The 22,392-nt window shown below is 49.2% G+C and overlaps 1 protein-coding gene across 4 annotated transcripts in view; it reads left to right on the top strand.

The window, feature by feature from the left end:
- Positions 1-542: 542 nt before the first annotated feature.
- Positions 543-22,392, top strand: part of LOC129020905 (ultra-long-chain fatty acid omega-hydroxylase) — a 43,979-nt gene continuing 22,129 nt past the window's right edge. Inside the window, exons 1-4 of one of the 4 annotated variants that reach the window (XM_054465829.2) lie at positions 543-601; positions 15,885-15,991; positions 17,531-17,753; positions 21,909-22,053. In XM_054465829.2, coding sequence (XP_054321804.2) covers positions 17,532-17,753; positions 21,909-22,053 — 367 coding nt within the window. In that variant the 5' untranslated portion in view covers positions 543-601; positions 15,885-15,991; position 17,531. Of the gene's footprint in view, positions 602-732; positions 832-15,884; positions 15,992-17,530; positions 17,754-21,908; positions 22,054-22,392 lie in introns of those variants that run through there. The other 3 variants (XM_054465825.2, XM_054465827.2, XM_054465828.2) reach the window with 3 other exon arrangements.

The following is a 22,392-nucleotide window of genomic DNA, read 5'->3' on the forward strand; positions in this document are numbered from 1 at the left end:
GAGGCTGCAGAGCCTCCAGGGGTGGGTGCGTGGGAGAGGTTAGGCCCAGGATCCAGAGAGAGGGGAAGGGCTGGTTCCCAAGGGCTGGTGGAGCCAGAGAATTCCTGAGGGCCCCAGAGGAGGCTTCTCGGGGGGTCAGTGGGGCCCCAGGTGGTGATGTTTAGGGATCGCTGTCCAAGCTTGGGAGCAAACCTGGAAGTAAGGGCCATGGGGGGTGTTGGTGTGGGAGGAGTGTGGTCCAGAGCGGGACTTGGGCGCTAATGCGGCCCAGCAGTGGCAGGAGGGCGGGGAGCCTGATGGTTTGGGACTTCTAGGTGTCCAAGTCTCTGTCTCTCTTCATCTCTCCATCTCAGTCTCAGTATCTCTCTCTTTCAATCTTTCTCCACCCCTCCACACGCCTATTTCTTGTTCTCTCCTTTTCTGGGGGCAGCGCTGGCGTCCCCGCCCAGAACCCTGCGGGAGCCCGGGGCGGGGTGTCCGGGGGCGGACCCCTCGGCACGGCCGGGCGGGGTTAAAGGGTTGGGCCGTGGGACCGCGCGGTCAGATCCCAGGTAGTGGCGCCGGTGGATCCGGATCGAAGGCAGGAGGCTGAGACCCGTGGGTGAGTGCGCGCGTGGTGAGGGCTGTAACCTGAGCGCGGCCGCGGCGCTGCGCTGGAACCCGAGGCTCGCGCGGTTCGGTGCTGGCGGGGCAAGGGCGAAGGTCTGCGCCCGGCGGCGGGCGGGGCGCAGCCGGCCACGGGGACCCCCCAGGACCCAGGACGGGGCTGCATGCCCGGGGCACTCGTGGGGAGAGGAGCACGTGGGTGTGTCCCCGACGTTTGCTGCATTTGTGAGTTTTTTTTTTTTTTTTTTTTTCTGTGTGCGCCTCGTAGTCCTAGGCGCATCCTTTTCTCTGGGTATCTGTGATGGGGAGGGGGCCTCCAAAAGACCCCTCTCGTGGTCAGGACATCCCAGATGGGTTCAAGCCCCGCAATGGGACGCCTCTTTGGGGCTGAATGGGGATTCGCTCTGAGATTTCACTACTGCACGTTGTCTTGACGGGGAGGTTGTAGTACATTCAACCGATGGGGTTAGGCTTGTGGTCCAACTGCTATCAGGGACCCTCTGCCCATCCATGCCAGACGCAGAGCCCCTCTATGAAAAGACGGTGTTCTTCTGGCCCCGAGAGTTGGCTCTGAGGGTTGTGTGAGGTCCTGGGGTTGGTCCCAGGTGATGTTCGTCTGATAGATGCTGGAAGGATGATGTTTTCTGGCCTCCCAGGGGCCTGGCCCAGCCTGGGTATGCAAGTTGGCTGAGGCTGGCCACCTGGGGAGTCGCAGGCTGGAGAGGCCCAGGCCCAGGGCATCTCTCCTGGTTCATCTGCCCGCTCACCCCTCATGCATGCACTCATTGTGTGTCTCACCGCCCCGTAGGCAAAGGAGATGGCCAGGGCTGGCTGCGCACCCGAAATTCCTCCTACCCTGTGTCCGTTGCTCCACCCCTTATTTCTGGGTCCTGGAGCTGTGCCCAGCCAGGGCTGGCAGCACCAAACTCCTTCTTGTGTAACTCCAAACCCCAAAGAGGAGGAACCTCCCCAAATCTTCCCTACCACCCTCGTTTTACAGGCAAGGAAAATGAGGGCCAGAGAGAAGAAGCCTGTGCCTGTGGACACCCAGTGCCCAGTGGGAGAGCTGGGATTTGAAAAAACAAGCCCTGTTTGACCCCAAAGCCCCGGTCCACTTTCCGATGTCCCCGGCATCACCAAATGGCCCAGCTTGGGTTTCTGAACAGTAACATTAACTCTGGCCTGGTGTCTGGCGGTGACCCAGGTTGGTATCTGCAGAGGGGCTTGGATGACTTGGGAGGTATTCAGGGAATGGGACCCATCTCTCCTTTCTTTCTTCCTTCCTTCCTTTTTCTTTCTCTTTCTTTCTTTCTTTCTTTCTTTCTTTCTTTCTTTCTTTCTTTCTTTCTTTCTTTCTTTCTTTCTTTCTTTCTTTCTTTCTTTCCCTTCCTTCCTTCCTTCCTTCCTTCCTTCCTTCCTTCCTTCCTTCCTTCCTTCCTTTCTTTCTTTCTTTCTTTCTTTCTTTCTTTCTTTCTTTCTTTCTTTCTTCTTTCTTTCTTTCTTTCTTTCTTTCTTTCTTTCTTTTTGTTGTTGACGGGGTCTCACTTTGTCACCCAGGCAGGAGTGCAATGGCATAATCATAGCTCACTGCAGCCTCGATCTCCTGGGTTCAAGCAATCCTCCTACCTCAGCCTCCTGAGTATGTAGGACCACAGGCATGCACCACCACTCCTGCCTACTTTTTGTATTTTTGGTAGGGATGGGGTTTCACCATGTTGCCCAGGCTGGTCTTCAACTCTTGGGCTCAAGTGATCCACCCGCCTCAGCCTCCCAAAGTGCTGGGATTACAGGCATGAGCCACTGCACCTGACTCATCTCTCCTTGTTGATAAAACTTGGACCTGATTCTCCAAACCCCAGATGGCCAGGTCACAATAATGAACATGATGGCAGCACCAACAGTAATGAGAGATATCATTGATCAAAGGCTTACTATGTGCCTGGAAGATTGCAGCCCCATGAGGTGGGTAAATAGGGCTTCTGTCTTAATGGATGAAGAAATTGAGGCTCAGAGAGGTGCAGACACTCACCCGAGGTCTCACAGCAAAGAGGCAGACCTTTATAGAATCTTTGCTGAGGCTTATGTCCAGGTGTGGCCACACTTGGGATCATGGGCAGAAACAATTACAACCCTGCAATGGTCTAGATTATTAGTGGTTTTAAAACTTCTTTTTCTGCCAGGATCCCCTTTGGGCCAAGGAAATTAGTAACAAAAGGTTTGAATATGATCAAAGCTGTGATAGGACTGTCTCCTTTACCCCATTTGCCAACTTGGCCCTGCCCTCATTAGTCATAAATGACTCTGAAGCTCTTTCTCAGAACCTTAGAAATTTAGAGTGCTGAGTGGAGACTGAAGACCTAGAAGCCAGGCTGAGCGTGGTGGCTCATGCCTGTAATCCCAGGACTTTGGGAGGCTAAGGCTGGAGGATGGTTTGAGCCTAGGACTTTGAGACCAGCCTGGGGAATATAGGGATACTATATATATTATAATATATATAATATTATATTATATATAATATTAATATATATTATATATAATATATAAAATGTATATTATATATTATATATTATATAAAATGTATATTATATATATAATATATATATAATATATAATATATAATATATAATATATATAATATATAATATATAATATATATATATAATTATTATTTTTTTTGAGATGGAGTTTTGCTCTTGTTGCCCAGGCTGGAGTGTAATGGCGCGATCTTGGCTCACTGCAACCCCTGCCTTCCGGGTTCAAGCTATTCTCTTGCCTCTGCCTCCTGAATAGCTGAGACTACAGGCATATGCCACCGTGCCTGGCTAATTTTGTATTTTTAGTAGAGATGGGGTTTCTCCATGTTGGTCAGGCTGGTCTCGAACTCCTGACCTCAGGTGATCCTCCTGCCTCGGCCTCCCAAAGTGCTGAGATTACAGGCGTGAGCCACCGCGCCCAGCCTTATCTTAATTTTTTTTAACAAAAAAATTTAAAAAAATTAGCTGAGCATGGTGGCAGGCGCCTGTAGTCCCAGCTACTCAGGATGCTGAGGTGGGAGGATTACTCAAGCCCAGGACAGGGAGGTTGCAGTGAGCCAAGATCACACCACTGCACTCCAGCCTGAAGGACAGAGCAAGACCCTGTCTAAAAAACAAAATAAACAAACAAACAACAACAACAACAACAAAACAACTTAGAAGTCCCCTCTCAGCTCCAGCCTTCTGGGGTCTGGCACTTTGGGGGAATATGTGAGTCTCTGGGGTAAGCCAGCCCTCTGATGTTGAGGAAGTCGAGGTGGTACCATGAATCAGTGGGGACAGGGGCAGGGCTGCCTTGACTACAGGCTTGGAGTGAAAAGGAGGGCTGGGATGTGGGGTGATGGGGCCAGTGTTGGGGTGCTCTTCCATCAGGCTCCTGGCTGGTCCCAGCCCCTGCAGTTCAAGAAGAGGCATGTATCTGGTACCTGGCGTTGGCCTGCGTCCGTGCCCTCCATTCCTTCTTGGGAGCCCACACACCTTGTATAACAAGTCCTCAGCGGGCGAATGGCTGGGCCAACCTGACAAACCAGTGCGCCCTGGGCGTGGGCCGGGACACAGAGCCAGTCACTGGCTTTCACCACCACCAGATAATGCGGGCCCCAGCAGGGCAGGGCCACCTCTGCCAAGGCGGGCCTGCTGGATGAGATCGGGGGCCGGTGTAGATAGGGAGTGGACATGCCAGCCGCCTGCAGCATTCTGAGGGTGCCACCTTTGAATTGCTCTCACTCCTATCAAATAGCAATAATAGGAGTAATCATTACGGCTAACATTTTGTGAGCTACGTGACAAGGCCTTTCCATGTCTCATTTCACTGAGCTGTCCCAAACAACCTTAGGGGGTAGGTCCTGTTACTATCAACCCATTTCACAGATTGGCAAAGGGAGGCTGATGGCAGGGACTGGGTTCACCAAGGCTGCTAACCTAGGGAATAGGAGAGCTGAGATTTGAACCCAGGCCTGTTGAAGTCAAAAGTGCACATTAAATTAAATTAAATTAATTTATTTTTTGAGATAGAGTCTCACTCTGTCCCCCAGGCTGGAGTGCAGTGGCAAGATTTTGGATCATTGCAACCTCCGCCTCAGCCCCCCAAGTAGCTGGGGCTACAGGCATCCACCACCATGCCCAGCTATTTCTTTTTTTCTTGGTAGAGACAGGGTTTCATCATGTTGCCCAGGTTGGTCTTAAATTCCTGACCTCAAGTGATCCTCCCTCCTCGGCCTCCCAAAGTGGTGGGATTACAGGCGGCTCACGCCTGGCCTGATTTTTTTTGTTTTTTAGTAGAGATGGAGTCTCACTATGTTGCACAGGCTGGTCTCAAATTCCTTGGTTCAAGTGATCCTCTCATCTTGGCCTCCCAAAGTGCTGGGATTACAGGCATGAGCCACTTCACCAGGCCGATACCTTTCCTCCATTATCTAAACTCCATAATTTACATTAGGATTCACTCTTTGTGTCATGCGGTAAACTAATGAATTTTTATAATTGGTTAAATTTTTTTGAATGGGTGACATGTGCTCATGGTATAGGAAACCAAAAGGACTAGAAAAGTGGACAGTAAACTTAAGTTTCCCTTCCACCCTTGTCCCGAGTTCTTTCAGGCCCTTTCCAGAGGCTGCTACCATTTTTCCTGGGTCCTCAAAGCTTTTCTCTCTCTCTCTCTTTTTTTTTTTTTTGTATTACCATTTATTGGTGAAAAACACTAAGTTTTACTTGCATTCTATGAGGAGAAAAACTCCAGCGTAAACAATGAATGGAGGCAGTACTTAACTCGCAGGGGTACCAGGCTTTCCATACGGACCACACACAGAGCCTCAGTGCACACACTTCTTTTTCATTTTTATTTTTTTTGAGACGGAATCTCGCTCTGTCACCCAGGCTGGAGTGCAGTGGCACGATCTCGGCTCACTGCAACCTCCGCCTCCCGAGTTCAAATGATTCTCCTGCCTCAGCCTCCCGAGTAGCTGGGACTACAGGCGAATGCTGCCATGCCCTGCTAATTTTTTGCATTTTTTTTTTTTTGAGACAGACTCTCACTCTGTCACCCAGGCTGGAGTGCAGTGGCGCGATCTCGGCTCACTGCAAACTCTGCCTCCCAGGTTCACGCCATTCTCCTGCCTCAGCCTCCCGAGTAGCTGGGACTACAGGCGCCTGCCACCACGCCCGGCTAACTTTTTGTATTTGTAGTAGAGATGGGGTTTTATTGTGTTAGCCAGGATGGTCTTGATCTCCTGACCTCGTGATCTGCCCGCCTCGGCCTCCCAAAGTGCTGGGATTACAAGCGTGAGCCACCACGCCCGGCCTAATTTTTTGTATTTTAGTAGAGATGGTGTTTCACCGTGTTGTCCAGGCTGGTTGAGAACTCCTGAGCTCAGGCAATCCACACCCCCCTCAGTCTTCCAAAGTGCTGGGATTACAGGCGAGACCCACTGCTCCCGGCCCAGTGCACACACTTCTGTGTACAGTAACACAACATCAAAACAACACAGCTGTATAGAGAAACATAGGTCATTCTTTTCAGCCCTAATCAAGATGTAATTAATAGTATCGAGCACTCTGGAAAATCAGTCTGCAGTTTTATGTGAACTATATGGAGATCATATCCTGTAGTGTAGTGAAAGCTAAGTCCTCAAGAGCCGTATGTATAGATACACGATTTTTAAAAATAATATTTAAAATGGAGATCAAAGTTCATTTGTGTAAGTCCTGTTTGCATTAACAAAAATAAAAATAAAATAAAAATGGAAGCAAATGATCACCTGAAGTTTAAAATTCCTAAATTGTCCAATTTTTACAACTGTGGGAGACTTATTCAAGGTTTTTGAAAGTCCAGGACTGTTTCAGCTGAACCATAGGGCACATAATTTGCATCACTGAAATGGTGCTGGGTTAGTCAATGAAATAAAAATGTTTAACTACATACACGTGGATATGATCTTTGTCGGTTAGATTATTGATAAAGTCAGTCTCAGAAAAGTTTCCAAACTGTGCGATATAACTAGATACAGTTGAGAAACTCTCAAATGAAAATTTTATATAGTGTCGTCGGGCACGGTGGCTCATGCCTGTAATCCCAGCACTTTGGGAGGCCGAGGCGGGTGCATCACGAGGTCAGGAGTTCAAGACCAGCCTGGCCAAGATGGTGAAACCCCGTCTCTATTAAAAATACAAAAACTAGCTGGGTGTGGTGGCCCAGCTACTCAGGAGACTGAGGCAGACAATTGCTTGAACCTGGGAGGCAGAGGTTGCAGTGAGCCAAGACTGTGCTATTGCACTCCAGCCTGGGTGACAGAGTGAGACTCTGTCTTTAAAAAAAAAAGAAAGAAAGAACATTTTATATAGTGTCATACCAATAAAAAGAAAATGATGAAACTAAGAATACAGATCACTGTTGGAAGAGAAAGCAGTGGTGATGGTGTGGGTACTGCAGGAAGTGGTGGGGCCGTAGCACACTAGAAGTTAGGTCATGCTGAATAGGAAGCATTTGATTTTCTCTGGTGCTTTTAGCTCTAGGGCTGGTTGAAGGCGTCTCTCTGGTGTGGCTGTCCAGGGTTTGTCCCAACTGAGCCAGCTTGAGAAGCGGTCATGCTTTCCATTTCTTCTTTCACACAGGGGAAAAAAAAGACCAAACAGGAAGGTGCCCAGGGCATGGATCTGCTGGTGCCTGAGGAGAGCCAGCCGGCTGGGCAGCCCTTCTTCCCCAAAGGCAGCTGCTATTGCATAGGGACAGCCAGGTCACCGAGTGGCCGTCACAACAAACCCCAGCACAGTCCAGCCTGGCCACAGCCGCCTCCTCTGTTGTGTTCCCTGCTGCTGCCCACATCCTTTACCCACCGTGTCTCTCGGCCCACTAGAGGTATCAGAAATTCCAAATTTTCAAAGCAGTTTTAGTGTTTTCAGTATATATGTTGGGATTTTATAATGGTTCATGGCCAGAAAAGGTTCAGCACCTCCCACACACAGACATTGATCCATTTCCTGTTCTTGGCATCTCTGTACTTTGTTGGTCCAACTCAGACAGCAACTTTAAGGTGTTCAGTGCAGCTGGCCAGTCACGGTGGCTTACGCCTGTAATCCCAGCACTTTGGGAGGCCGAGGTGGGTGGTTCATCTGAGGCCAGGAGTTCAAGACCAGCCTGGCCAATATGGTGACACCCCGTCTCTACTAAAAAGTACAAAAATTAGCCAGGTGTGGTGGCATATGCCTATAATCTCAGCTACCCAGGAGGCTGAGGCAGGAGAATTGCTGGAACCTGGGAGGCAGAGGCTGCGGTGAGCTGAGATAGCACCACTGCACTCCAGCCTGGGCGACAGAGTGAGACTCTGTCTTTTTTTTTTTCTTTTGAGATGGAGTCTCGCTCTGTCACCCAGGCTGGAGTGCAGTGGCACGATCTCGGCTCACTGCAAGCTCCACCTCCCGGGTTCATGCCATTCTCCTGCCTCAGCCTCCTGAGTAGCTGGGATTACAGGCGCCCACCACCACACCCAGCTAATTTTTTGTATTTTTAGTAGAGATGGGGTTTCACCATGTTAGCCAGGATGGTCTTGATCTCCTGACCTCGTGATCTGCCCGCCTCAGCCTCCCAAAGTGCTGGGATTACAGGCATGAGCCACCGCACCCGGTTGAGACTCTGTCTTAAAAAAAAAAAAAAAAAGAAAAAGAAAAAGATGTTCAGTGCAGCCATATCATAGCAGGACTCAACATCCTTGCCAATACTATGTGTTAGATATAAGGGAATAAGTACATTCTACGTCTTTGTACTTTAACCAAGATATCTGTGCTGGACGTGCTCACAGGCATGTCCCAGCTCGCAGCCTATGCCCTTTCCTTATTTGGAAATATTATTACTTTTCTAACTCCTTTTGCAAGCAGCTTCCTCTTTTCCTTTGCTCTCTATTGCCTTTACCTATTTAGTAAAGTTTTCAATTATTAGCCAGTCAGGTTTAATTTAGATTGTGAGGTCTCGCTCCAGCCAATGGAGACAGGACACAGTAGCAAGGACAAACTGCATAAGGGATAAAAATTGCTTCCCTTCTTTGTTCAAGTGTGTTCTCACCATTATTCCATCTGCAAGGAGCACCCTTTATGCAGAAAGTAAAATTGCCTTGCTGAGAAAACTTATTATCTGAATGCTGATTTTTACTTGCAGTACCAAGGAACAAGCATTCTGTTTCTGAATAAACATTTTACTTATAACACTATGACTGATCAGAGGCGGCTAAGAGGAGCAATGGATAAGAGATACAAATTCATTCTTGTTGTTTTTGGGGAAGTCTTTGTATTCAACCTGGAATCCCTCGACTCTGGAAAGATAGTCCAATTGCTCAGAGGACCTCGTGAGAGGTCCACGGGGTACGTGGCCTGAAGAGATGTTATTCTTTTTTTTTTTTTTTTTTTTTTTGAGATGGAGTCTGTTGCCAGGCTGGAGTGCAGTGGCGCGATCTTGGCTCACCGCAACCTCTGACTCCCTGGTTCAAGCGATTATCCTGCCTCAGCCTCCCAAGCAACTGGGATTACAGGCACACATGGCTGATTTTTTGTATTATCAGTAGAGAAGGGGTTTTGCCATGTTGGCCAGGCTGGTCTTGAACTCCTGACCTCAGGCAATCCACCCACCTCAGCCTCCCAAAGTGCTGGGATTACAAGTGTGAGCCACTGTGCCCGACCTCAAATGATATTTCTAGGGTTTCCCTGAAGTGGCTGCACTATTTTTTTTTTTTGTGGGTGCCAGACAGAAGTGTTCTTGTTTGAGGGACAGGAGGACCCCAGCTGTGGAAAGTATAGGACTTCCCCAATGTACCATTCATGGTGGTCTTCCTATGGGCATCTGGTAGACCTCTTGTCATGATTCCCATTTTGTGGTGGAGAAAATGGAGGCTTCCAGAGAGTGTCCCAACTGGGGACTCACAACATGTGGTCCTGCCTGGGGGCAGAGCCGGGGGTTGTTTGCCCTGGGAAGGACTTCAGCCCATCCCTGGTAGGGGGACGGGGAGGTGAAGCAGACACAGGGCTCCACAACTCCCCTCTCTCACCCTCCCCAGGCACCCATCTCCCCATGTACCCAGTCATCTGGAGCAGGGATCCCTCTCTAGGGCTGGCAACTTCTCTTATCCCAATTCTTTCCCATTTCATTCATTCCAGAAGACATTTCCTTTGTTGGGATTTCAGCTGGGATTTTCCTGGGTAGGGGTTGGGGGCTGTAGCTGTGATTTCACTCAGAAGTCTTCCAGCTCTCTTTAAGGCTTACTGGGAAGATGGAGTGAGAGACAGTGAAAATCGTCACACATAGCAGGCACTCAATGATTCTTTGGAGAGTGATCTAGGGGAGGTGGCTGATTGTGGTGCAAAGGAGTGGACCATCAGGGCAGAGCTGGGGTTGGAGGATGAGGAGCTGGTGTGGGCACATCTGAGGAAAGGCATGTGGATGGAGGGAACAGAATGTGCAAAGGCTCTGAGACGGGAACTTGCTTGGCCTGTGGAAGGAGTGGCCTGGAGTGGCCCGAGGTGAGCAAGCGAGGAGGCAGGTGGTGGAAGACAGGGCTAGAGGTATCAACAGGGGTGGGCCATGTAGGTTGTTGTGGTCCACGACAAAAAGTCTAAATTTAGCTGGATGAGGTGACTCATGCCTGGAATTCCAGCACTTTGGAAAGCCGAGGTGGGAGGATTGCCTGAGACCAGGAGTTCAAGACCAGCCTGGACAACATAGCCAGATCCCATCTCTACCAAAAATTTAAAAATTAGCTGGGCATGGTGGTGCATGCCTGTAGTCCCAGCTACTGGAGAAGATGAGGTAGGAGGATCTCTGGAGCTCAAGAGTTTGTGGCTGCAGTGAGCTATGATTGTACCACTGCACTTCCGCCTGGGTGACACAGCAAGACCCTGTCTCTAAAAGAAAAACCGTGATAAAAGGCTGGGCACGGTGGCTTACGCCTGTAATCCCAGCACTTTGGGAGGCCGAGGCGGGCGGAACACGAGGTCAGGACGTCGAGACCATCCTGGCTAACACGGTGAAACCCCATCTCTACTAAAAATACAAAAAAAAAAAAAAAAAGAATTACCTGGGCATGGTGGCGGGTGCCTGTAATCCCAGCTACTCCGGAGGCTGAGGCAGGAGAATGGTGTGAACCCGGGAGGTGGAGTTTGCAGTGAGCTGAGATCACGCCACTGCACTCCAGTCTGGCGACAGAGTGAGAGCCTGTCTCAAAAAAAAAAAAAAAAAAAAAAAAAAGAAACAAAACACAGGAAAAAAAAAAAAAAAGAAAAACCATGAAAACAAAAGAGTCTAAATTTCATTTAGAGCAAAGTGGGGAGCCATGGGAGTTTTGAGCAGGGAAGGTTCATGATCTGATTTAATTTGAGGAAGATCCCTCTGGCTGTGTGTGCAGAATGGACTTCTTGCAGGGAGAAAGGATGGAACTCAGGGGACCAGTGGGAAGGGGCCACTGCAGTGCTGGCCTGATGTGCGTTGGGATGATGGGGATGGAGAATGATGAACGGATTCTGAAGATGTTTAGGATGGACAACTAGCAGGACCTGGCAACAGATTGGATGTGGCTGAAAGGGGGAGGAAGAGGATGAGGTGAATCTGAGGGTCTAGGAGATGCCCCCAGGGGGATGTTTAGAAGCTGGCTGGACCTGGCAGTGTTGGACACTGAGACATGGGAATCGCCTTTGAGATAGGATGAGATCCTCAGGTTGTGGGCACAGAGGAAAGGGGAGACAACGTGGCTCTAAGAAGCCCCAACATTTACAAACTGGGTGAAGAAAGAGGGGCTCAAAGCAGACTGAGAATGGGACTTTTTTTTTTTTTTTTTTTGAGACAGAGTCTCACTCTGTCACCCAGGCTGGAGTGCAATGGTGTGATCTCAGCTCACTGCAACCTCTGCCTCCCAGGCTCAAGCAATTCTCCTGCCTCAGCCTCCCGAGTAGCTGGGACTACAGGCACCCGCCACCATGCCCGGTTAATTTTTGTATTTTTAGTAGAGACAGGGTTTTGCCATGTTGGCCAGGCTGGTCTCGAACTCCTGACCTCAAGTGATCCACCCGCCTCGGCCTTCCAAAGTGCTAGGATTACAGGTGTGAGCCACTGCGCTCAGCCAGAGGAGGGGACTTTTTGAGGCTGAAGTGCAGGATAGGCAGGAGTGAGTTCCTGCGGGCTTTGGATACCAGGCTGAGGGGAGTAGGGAGCCATGGAGGGTGTTAGAGCATGGGAGTCGCAGGCTGTTAGAAAGGGTATTGTGGTGGCTGGAATGGGAACCGAACTGCAGCCAGGTGGCTCCTGGGGGTGGATGTGATGATTCATGTGACCCCCGTTGGCTGAATTTGTTGACTCCCTCTCAGCACTTTTAGGCCTGCCAAGATGGTAACACCCACCCCATATCCCCTGACCGGGCTGCAGACGAAAAGATCACACTGGTGTGGACCCAGAGATCATCTTTTTATAGTCACCCCCAGGTACAAACAGGGAAACTGAGGACCAGGCCACATAGCCAATCAGTGAGGAGGCAGACATAGAATCCAGATGTTCATCGTGTATGTTTGTGTCTGTGTGTGTGTGTGTGCGTGCACAAGTACACGCATGCATTTAAAAAGAAAGTCTCGCCCCGGCATAGTGGCTCAAGCCTGTAATCCCAGCACTTTGGGAGGCCGAGGCGAGCGGATCAAGAAGTCAGCAGATCGAGACCATCCTGGTTAACATGGTGAAACCTCGTCTCTACTAAAAATACAAAAAAATTTAGCCGGATGTGGTGGTGGGCTCCTGTAGTCCCAGCTACTCAGGAGGCTGAGGCAGCAGAATGGCATGAACCCAGGAGGCGGAGCTTGCAGTGAGCTGAGATCACGCCACTGCACTCCAGCCTGGGCAACAGAGCAAGACTCCATCTCAAAACAAACAAACAAACAAACAAACAAAAAACTAAAAAAAGAACGTCTCTTTTCCTTTTTTTTTTTTTTTATTTGAGACGGAATTTTGCTGTTGTCACCATTTATTGGTGAAAAACACTAAGTTTTACTTGCATTCTATGAGGAGAAAAACTCTAGCGTAAAGAATGAATGGAGGCACTACTTAACTCGCAGGGGTACCAGGCTTTCCATACGGACCACACACAGAGCCTCTGTGCACACACTTCTTTTTTCATTTTTATTTTTTTGAGACGGAATCTTGCTCTGTCACCCAGGCTGGAGTGCAGTGGCACAATCTCGGCTCACTGCAACCTCCGCCTCCAGAGTTCAAGTGATTCTCTTGCCTCAGCCTCCCGAGTAGCTGGGACTATAGGCAAATGCTGCCACACCCTGCTAATTTTTTGTATTTTTGTTTTTTTTTTTTTTTTTTTTTGAGACAGAGTCTCGCTCTGTCACCAGGCTGGAGTGCAGTGGCACGATCTCAGCTCGCTGCAACCTCCGCCTCCTGGGTTCACGCAATTCTTCTGCCTCAGCCTCCCAAGTAGCTGGGATTACAGGCATGAGCCACCACACCTGACTAATTTTTTGTATTTTTGGTAGAGACGGGGTTTCACCATGTTAGCCAGGATGGTTTCAATCTCCTGACCGCATGATCCACCTGCCTTGGCCTCCCAAAGTGCTGGGATTACAAGCGTGAGCCACCACGTCCGGCGGTGATCGGCTTATTTCACTGAATAGGATGCCCTCAAGGTTCAACCCTGGTGTAGCATGTGTCAGAATGTCCTTGCTTTTGAAGGCTGAACAATATTCCATTATATGGATGGACTCTATTTTGTTTATACATTCATTTGTTGGTGGGTACTTGGGTTACTTCCACCTTTTTTTTTTTTTTTTTTTTTGAGACGGAGTCTCACTCTGTCACCCAGGCTGGAGTGCAGTGGCTTGGTCTCAGCTCACTGCAACCTCCGCCTCCCAGGTTCAAGTGATTCCTGGGCCTCAGCATCCCCATTAGCTGTGATTACGTACCTGCCACCACACCTGGCTAATTTTTTGTATTTTTAGTAGAGACTGGGTTTCGCCATGTTGGCCAGGCTGGCCTCGAACTCCTAACCTCAGATGAGCTGCCCCCTCAGCCTCCCAAAGTGCTGGGATTACAGGCGTGAGCCACCCCACCCAGCCTACTTCCACGTTTTAGTGATTATGACTTGTGCTGCCCTGAACATGAGTGTGCAAATATCTCTTTGAGACACTGCTTTCAATTCTTTGTGGGTATATCCCCACAAGTAGAATGGATGGATTATAGGGTAATTCTATGTTTAATTTTAATTTTAATTTTTCTTAAGATACAGGATCTCCCTATGTCACCCAGGCTGGGGTGCAGTCGCACGATCATAGCTCACTGCAGCCTCGAACAACTGGGCTCAAGCAATCTTCCCATCTCAGCCTCTAGAGTAGCTGGGATCACAGGCATGCACCACCACGCTCAGCTTGTTTAATCTTAAAAGGAACCACCAGTGGCCGGGCGCAGTGGCTCACGCCTGTAATCCTAGCACTTTGGGAGGTGGAGGTGGGTGGATGGCCTGAGGTCAGGAGTTCGAGACCAGCCTGGCCAACGTGGTGAAACTCTGTCTCTACTAAAAATACAAAAATTAGCCCAGCATGGTGGCGGGTGCCTGTAATCTGAGCTACTCAGTAGGCTGAGGCATGAGAATTGGTTGAACCCAGGAGGCGGAGGTTGCAGTGAGCTGAGACTGTGCCACTGCACTCCAGCCTGGGCAACAAAAGCGAAACTTTGTCTCAAAGAAAAAAAAAAAAAATAGGAACCACCATATGGTTTTCCCCAGTGCACAACAGTTCCAATTTGTTCACATCCTCAACCACACTTCTTTTCTGTTTTATGTTTCAGTTGCAACCATCTTAAGACTGGTCATGTAGTCTGTATTTTAAGTCATAATATCCATCCCAACTGGGATCTCCAAATCTGATCATGACCCACCTAGCTGTTTTCCCAGCAAGTGTTAACTAATAAAAATTTCACTTCTGCAGCTGGGCGAGGTGGTTCACGCCTGTAAATCTCAGCACTTGGGAGGCAGAGGTGGGAGGATTGCTTGAGCCTAGGAATTTGAGATCAGCCTGGGTAACGTCATGAGACTCTGTCTCTACAAAAAATAGAAAAAATTAGCTGGGCATGATGGTGCGCACCTATAGTCCCAGCTACTCTGGAGGCTGAGGTGGGAGGATCGCTTCAGCCTGGGAGATCGAGGCTGCATTGAGCTGTGATAGTACTCTTTAGTCACTATTTAGCCTGCGTGATAGAGTGAGACCCTGTCTCAAAAAGAAATTTCACTTCTTTATTTTTATTATTTTTATTTTGTTTTGAGACGGAGTCTCACTCTATCGCCCAGGCTGGAGTGCAGTGGCACGATCTCAGCTCACTGCAACTTCTTCCTCCCAGGTTCCAGCGATTCTCCCACCTCAGCCTCCCGAGTAGCTGGGATTACAGGTGCCCACACCACCACGCCCGGCTGATTTTTGTATTTTTAGTAGAGATGGGGTTTCGCCATGTTGTCCAGGCTGGTCTCGAACTCCTGAACTCAAGTGATCTGCCCCACCTCGGCCTCCCAAAATGTTGGGATTACAGGTGTGAGCCACTGCACTTGGCCAACAAATTTCACTTCTGCATGGAAAATATGGTTTGGCGTTGGCTGGCAGAAGAGCTAAGTGAGGCGTGGTGTGGTGGCTCATGCCTGTAATCCCAGCAATTTGGGAGGCTGAGGTGGGCAGATCACTTGAGGTCAGGAGTTCAAGACCAGCCTGGCCAACATGGTGAAATCCCGTCTCTATTAAAATACACAAAAATAATTAGCTGGATATGGTGGCGAGTGCCTGTAACCCCAGCTACTTGGGAGGCTGAGGTGGGAGAATTGCTTGAACCCAGGAGGCAGAGGCTGCAGTGAGCCGAGATCGCACCACTGCACTTCAGCCTGGGCAACAAGAGCAAGACTCTGTCTCCAAACAAAAACCAAAAAAACTCACAACAAGATCCCATGAGAACTCACTCACTCACTATCTGGAAGACAGCACCAAGGGGATGGTGCTAAACCATTCATGAGAAACCACCCCTATGATCAAATCACCTTCCACTAGACCCCATCTCCAACACTGGGGATTCCAGTTCAACATAAGGTTTGGGTGGGGACACAGATCCAAACCATATCAGATTCCCTGAGATGAGGCTGGTACTGCCCGGAGCATGGTGGTGCACGGCGGATGACAAGCCCTTCCTGCCTGCTCACTGTCTTATTAATATTATGGTTACCTAACTGCTTTGTTTTGGTTCCTTAGGAGCTGGCCCTAAAGCAAGGACCTGAGTACAAGTAATTTTTTTGGGAAGTAATCACAGAAAATACCGGCAAGGAAGAAGACAGTGAACCCAAAAGAATTGAAGACAGGTACTCAGATAAATACATGTACACACATGTTCAGAGTAGCATATTTCATAATAGCCAAAATGTAGAAACAGCCCAAATGTCCATCCACAGATGAATGAATAAAGAAAATGTGGGGCCAGGTGTGGTGGTATGCACCTGTAGTCCCAGCTACCCGGGAGGCTGAGACAGGAGGATCACATGAGCCTGGGAGGTCAAGGCTGGAGCAAGTTGTGATCATGCCACTGCACTCCAGCCTGAGTGACAGAACCAGACCCTGTCTCAAAAGAAAAAAAAAAGGAAATGTGGAATATCCATACAACGGAATAGTACTCAGCAGTACAAATAAGCTCTGATTGATGCTACAATGTGGAGGAACCTCGAAAACAGGATGCCGAGTGAAGGAAGCCAGACACAAAAGGCTGCATAGCATTTAATAGATTTATATGAAATATCCAGAATACTTAAATCCATAGAGACAGAAAGCAGATTAGTGGTGCTGGGGGCTCCAGGGAGGGAGAATGGGAAGTGGCTACTAACAAGGATGGGGTTTTGTTTTGGGATAATGAAAATGTTCTGAAACTAGCTGGGTGAGGTAGCTCGCGCCTGTAATCCCAGCACTTTGGGAAGCCAAGGCGGAAGGATTGCTTGAGTCCAGCAGTTCGAGACCAGCCTGGGCAACATGGCAAAACCCTGTCTCTACAAAAAAATACAAAAATTATCTGGGCCTGGTGGCATGCACCTGCAGTCCCAGCTACTTGGGAAACTGAGGTGGGAGGATTGCTTGAGCTGGGGAGGTTAAGGCTGCAGTGAGCCGTGATTGTGCCACTGCACTCCAGCCTAGGTGACGGAGGAGACCTCTTTCAAAAAGAAAGAAAGAAAGACAGAAAGAAAGAGAGAGAGAGAAAGAAAGAAAGAAAAAGAAAGAAAGAAAGAGAAAGAAAGAAGTCCTGAAATTAGATGGAGGTGGTAGTTGCATTATATATAAATATACGCAATACCACTGAATTATTCTCTTTAAAATAATTAATTTTGTGTTATGTGAATCTCATCTCAACTGAAAAAAAAAGAAAAAGAAAAAGAAAGAGGGGGAAAGGACGTGGCCAATAGGGAGTTTCCACTGTGGGCAGCTGGAGTTTAATCTCATTGGGGAAGCCTAGAGTGAGTGTGGAACCTATATCTCAGGGTCATTGCACCCAAGGGGTGAGGGAGCTGGGGTATTTATCCACCAATGAGCCTCAGTCATTGGTTGAGAGCTGCCCCTTTGGGAGGGGTGTCTTGGTTTCCCAGCCTGACCGGCTATGAGTGGGCAGAGAATGCCCTATGGTAGAGAAGTCAAGAGGGTGACCTTGTAAAAGTCAAGGCTGAGAGCATACGAGCAGGGCCCCGAGTGCATCCATCTGTCCAGCTAGTTGGAGATCATGGCTGGGGGATGAAGAGGTATCCTTGGTGTCTGGAACTCACGTGTGCTGGGAACCTGCTGTGCACTAAGCACATCATGCCTTACCCCACGGGTCATCATCTTGTGCATGGCACCGACCCCCTGACCCTGTGTGTCCCCAGGATGCTGCCCATCACAGACCGCCTACTGCACCTCCTGGGGCTGGAGAAGACGGCGTTCCGCATATACGCGGTGTCCACCCTTCTCCTTTTCCTGCTCTTCTTCCTGTTCCGCCTGCTGCTGCGGTTCCTGAGGCTCTGCCGGAGCTTCTACATCACCTGCCGCCGGTTGCGCTGCTTCCCCCAGCCCCCCCGGCGCAACTGGCTGCTGGGCCACCTGGGCATGGTAAGTGTGGCCAGGCAGGACTGGGCTGGGCTGGACTGGGCAGGTGCAGGGTAATAGGTAAGGATGGTGGGCCTGCTGGCTTCCCACAGCCTTCCAAGAATCTGGTTGGGGCTAGCAGCAGATTTATATGATGGGGTATGAGGCTGAGGCTCAGAGAGGGCAAGCAGTTTACCCAAGGTCACACAGCTGGGAGGAGGCAGAACTAACTTTAAAGATGAATTATTTTGGGAGGCTGAGGTGGGAGGATTGCTTGAGGCCAGGAGTTTGAGACCAGCTTGGGAAACATAGTGAGACCCCATCTCTACAAAAAATAACAAAAATTATATGGGTGTGGTGGCGCACTCTTGTAGTCTCAGCCACTTGGGAGGCTGAGGTAGGAGGATTACTTGAGCTTAGGAGTTCGAGACCAGCCTGGGAAACACAGTGAGACCCCATCTCTATAAGAAAAATTACAAAAATTAGCTGAGTGCAGTGGTACACACCTGTAATCCCAGCTACTTGGGAGGCTGAGGCGTGAGGATTGTTTGAGCCTGGGAGTTTGAGGCTGCAGTGAGCTATGATTGCGCCACCGCATTCTAGCCTGGGTGACCTAGGGAGACCCTGTCTCTCTAAGGAAAAAAAAAGAACTCTCCCTATAATTTTATAGCTGTCACTGTACAGTAGGTACCTTTACCTTTGGAGTTTGGAATCCCGGGGCAGGGATGGAGGAGGGGAGGGGAACACATCCTATTCCCAGTGTGGTTCCACTCTTCTGCCTTGAATGCTGTGGTCTCAGGTCAGGACTCTTACCCTTTTATTGCATTGAATTTTTTTCTTTTTGAGACAGGGTCTTGCTATGTTGCCTAGGCTGATCTTGAACTCCTAAGCTCAAGCAATACTTTGACCTCAGCCTGCTGAGTCCTTTTTAATGTTGCAGATATGTGCTAAGTATGTTTCCAGGCAAATATTAACTCATTCAGTTCTCTTGACAATTCTAGGAAGTAGGTCCCATGACTAGCCCCATTTTGCATGGAAGATTACTGAGGCACAGAGAGGTTAAGTAGCTGACCTTAGGTCACACAGCTTGTAAGTGGCAGAGCTGGGGTTCAAACCCAGCCTGTCAAGCTCTAGCCTCCTTGATCTTAGTTCTACCCTCTGATGCCTCTAGTTTCTGTAGTTAGTTTCTAGATGAGATAGGCTGTACTTTTCCTTTTTTTTTTTTTTTTTTTTTTTTTTTTTTGAGACAGTCTTTCTCTGTCACCTAGGCTAGAGTGCAGTGGTACAATCATGGCTCACTGCAGCCTCTATCTCCTGGGCTCAAGGGATCCTCCTGCCTCAGCCTCCCAAGTAGCTGCGACTGCAAGCCTGCAAGCGCATGCCCCCACGCCTGGCTAATTTTTGTATTTTTAGTAGAGACAGGGTTTCACCGTGTTGGCCAGGCTGATCTCAAACTCCTGACCTCAAGTGAACCACCGTGCTCAGCCTCCCTGTTTTTAGTTCTACTCTCTGATGCCTCTACTTTCTGGATGAGATAGGCTGGACTTTCCCTTTTGGACTTTTCTCCTTCATTTCTTCCATCCCTCACCCCTGCCTTACCCTCTACTGCTGGTCCACGGTCCAGCCTCCTCCTTGAGTTCCTACCTCCAGTTTCATCCCTTCAGTCCATCTCCCATTCTGGCCCCAGAGGGATTCTTGGATCCAACCACATCCCTGCCCCTGCTCACACACCCTCCATGGCTCCCTATTGCCAATCAGAAAAAGGCTGGTGTTCAAGGCCCTTTTGGCTCCAACCTCCATCCTCCTCACTTGTTCCACCATCCCTCCCTAGCTCCATAAAATCACTTCCCACTCCTGTAACAAGGCTCCCCCCTCAAAGGCCTTTGCCAAAACTGTACTCTCTGTCCAGGTATCCTTCTCTGCTAGATCAACTTCTACTCATTTTTCATGCCTCATCTCCAGTGCCCTTACTCTAGAAAGCCCTCTCTGGGTTTGATGGTTGTCCTAGAGGGAGTGGCCAGGCTCTAGTGCCTGGAGGAGTTGGCCAGGGCCAGCTCTGAAGCCCAGCCTTGACATTGTCCAGCCCAGCTCCTGGGCCCACGGGGGCTGGGTGAGGCTGCAATTGAGCCCTGGGTGTGAACATGATCAGGGCTGAGCCTGACGGAGAAGGAGACACAGAAGCTAGAAAGGAGTCATTTGTTGGTTGACTCATTTGGCAATTGCTGAGCCTTATCACCGGCTAGGCACTGGGTTAGGCTCCTTTGTATCTGAGCTCTTCTCTAATTCTCACAGCCTGTGGAGTGGGGATGGATCTGTCCTATTTCATGGATTCACACTTTTATAGATTTGAGCACAGAGAGGTTAAGTGGCTTGCTCAAAGTCACACAGCTGCTGAGGGTGGGTTTGAACTTGGATTTTTCTGACGTTGAGCCTGAAGCTTTCCTGCCTCGTACAGCAGGTGAGGAAGTGCAGTTTTGTAGCTAGGTGGCCTGGGTTCAGGTACTAGCTTTGTAGATGATGCCAAAGCTTGCCCATATTCCTCTCAACCCATTTTTGGATGCAGTGGCCTGATGTCCAGCTGCCAGCTCCTGCATTCTAGGGGCTGTCTCTGGTGGCTGGAGCCCACTCTGCAAGTGAAATAAAGGCTGGGCACAGTGGCTCACACCTGCAATCCCAGCACATTGGGAGGCCAGGGCAGGAGAATTGCTTGAGCCTGGGAGTTTGAGACCAGCTTGGGCAACACAGCAAGACCCAGTTTTTACAAAAAAATTAAAAATTAGCCAGGCTTGGTGGTGCGTGCCTAGAGTCCCAGTGCCTGTCCTGCCACTGTTGCTTCTGTGAGCTTGGGAATTAACGCCCCCAGGAGTGACCCTCAACCAATGGCTGATGGGCATTGGTGTATAAATACCCCAGCTCCCTTGCCCTCAGGTGGAATGACTCGGAGATGCAATGCGCTACTCTGTCCTCCAAAGCTCCCCAGTGGGACCGAGCCCTGGTTGCCCTTGGGGGTAATTTCCTTGACAACTCATCCTTTAGTGGTGGTCTTCTTCCCCTATCTCACTACCCATGTTTTTGGGGATCATCCCCCAAATAAACTACCTGCCCTAGACCCTTGTCTCAGGACTTCCTTCTGGGGGAGCCTAAACCAGAATAGTCACCTGCTTAACTTGCAACTTCAGAAAAACCATTTGACCTTGCTGAACAAAATAAAATGAGGAAAATAATAGCAACGGTCTCATAGGGTTCTTGTGCTGATCAAATACGCCAGTACATGAAAAGTCTCCACCACGGTGACCAATACAGGGCAGGCACTTGTATGTGGTAAAGATAACAACAGTAGTAGCATGTTATTACTCACATAGCAAGTACTTGATAAATGCCAACCATGATCATTATTGTGTTTATCATTACTATTTTTATTTTTATTTTTTAAGAGACAGAGTCTTGCTCTGTCACCCAGGTTGGAGTGCAGTGGTGTGATCATAGCTCACTGCAGCCTCAACATCCCAAGCTCAGGTGGTCCTCCTGCCTCAGCCTCTTGAGTAGCTGCCACTACAGGCATGTCCCACCAAGCCTGGCTAATTTTATCTTATTATTATTATTATTATTTTTCTTTGAGGTGGAGTTTTGCTCTTGTCGCCCAGGCTGGAGTGCAATGGCATGATCTCGGCTTACTGCAACCTCTGCCACCTGGGTTCAAGCGATTCTCCTGTCTCAGTCTCCTGAGTAGCTGGGATTACAGGCGCCCACCACCAAGCCCAGCTAATTTTTGTATTTTTAGTAGAGACGGCATTTCACCATGTTGTCCAGCCTGATCTCGAACTCCTGACCTCAGGTGATCTGCTTGCCTTGGCCTCCCGAAGTGCTGGGATTACAGATGTGAGCCACTACACTTGGATACTGTTTTTAGCTATTGAACATCAGCCATGGGTCAGGCCCATGCTGGGTCTCTTGCTTTGTTATTTCATGAATCCTTTCTACTGCCCTCAGAGGGAGAGTTGATTCTTCTCCATTTTTTCAGATGAGGAAATGGAGGCCCAGGGAGGTGCAACCAACTGCCTAAAATCATCATGTAGCACTATTGGGCTTGTTTTGAGACTACAGGAGGTGGCAGGAGGAAGGCAGTGGGGGAAGCTGGGGCTGGGTACCTCCTCATTGCTCCTCCCTTACCTCTTGCAGTACCTTCCAAATGAAGCGGGCCTTCAAGATGAGAAGAAGGTACTGGACAACATGCACCATGTACTCTTGGTATGGATGGGACCTGTCCTGCCGCTGTTGGTTCTGGTGCACCCTGATTACATCAAGCCCCTTTTGGGAGCCTCAGGTACGTGGGCTTGGCCTCCGAGCTATGGTTGAGTCCTCAACTCCCAGAACCTATCTGAGATTCTAGGCAGGTGGGATATCCAGAGGAAGGGTCATTTGAATAGGGCTTTGAAGGATGAATAAGAGTTTGCCAAAGCAAGAATGGCAATCCAGATTGTGAGAACAGTATGGGCAAAGATGTGACAATGACTAAGAGTTCCAGAAACTTTGAGGGAATATCCATCCATTTGGCAGTCAGAGCCAAGCACGTTTGGATAGGCAGTTGTTCCCTATGGTTTTGTTAAGTAAGTGTTACTCAATCCTTGGCCATGGCACGCCCATCATTTGGTTCTGACATTCC

The sequence above is a fragment of the Pongo pygmaeus genome, chromosome 20, assembly GCF_028885625.2.
Source record: "Pongo pygmaeus isolate AG05252 chromosome 20, NHGRI_mPonPyg2-v2.0_pri, whole genome shotgun sequence".
In the NCBI taxonomy this organism is placed as follows: Eukaryota; Metazoa; Chordata; class Mammalia; order Primates; family Hominidae; genus Pongo; species Pongo pygmaeus.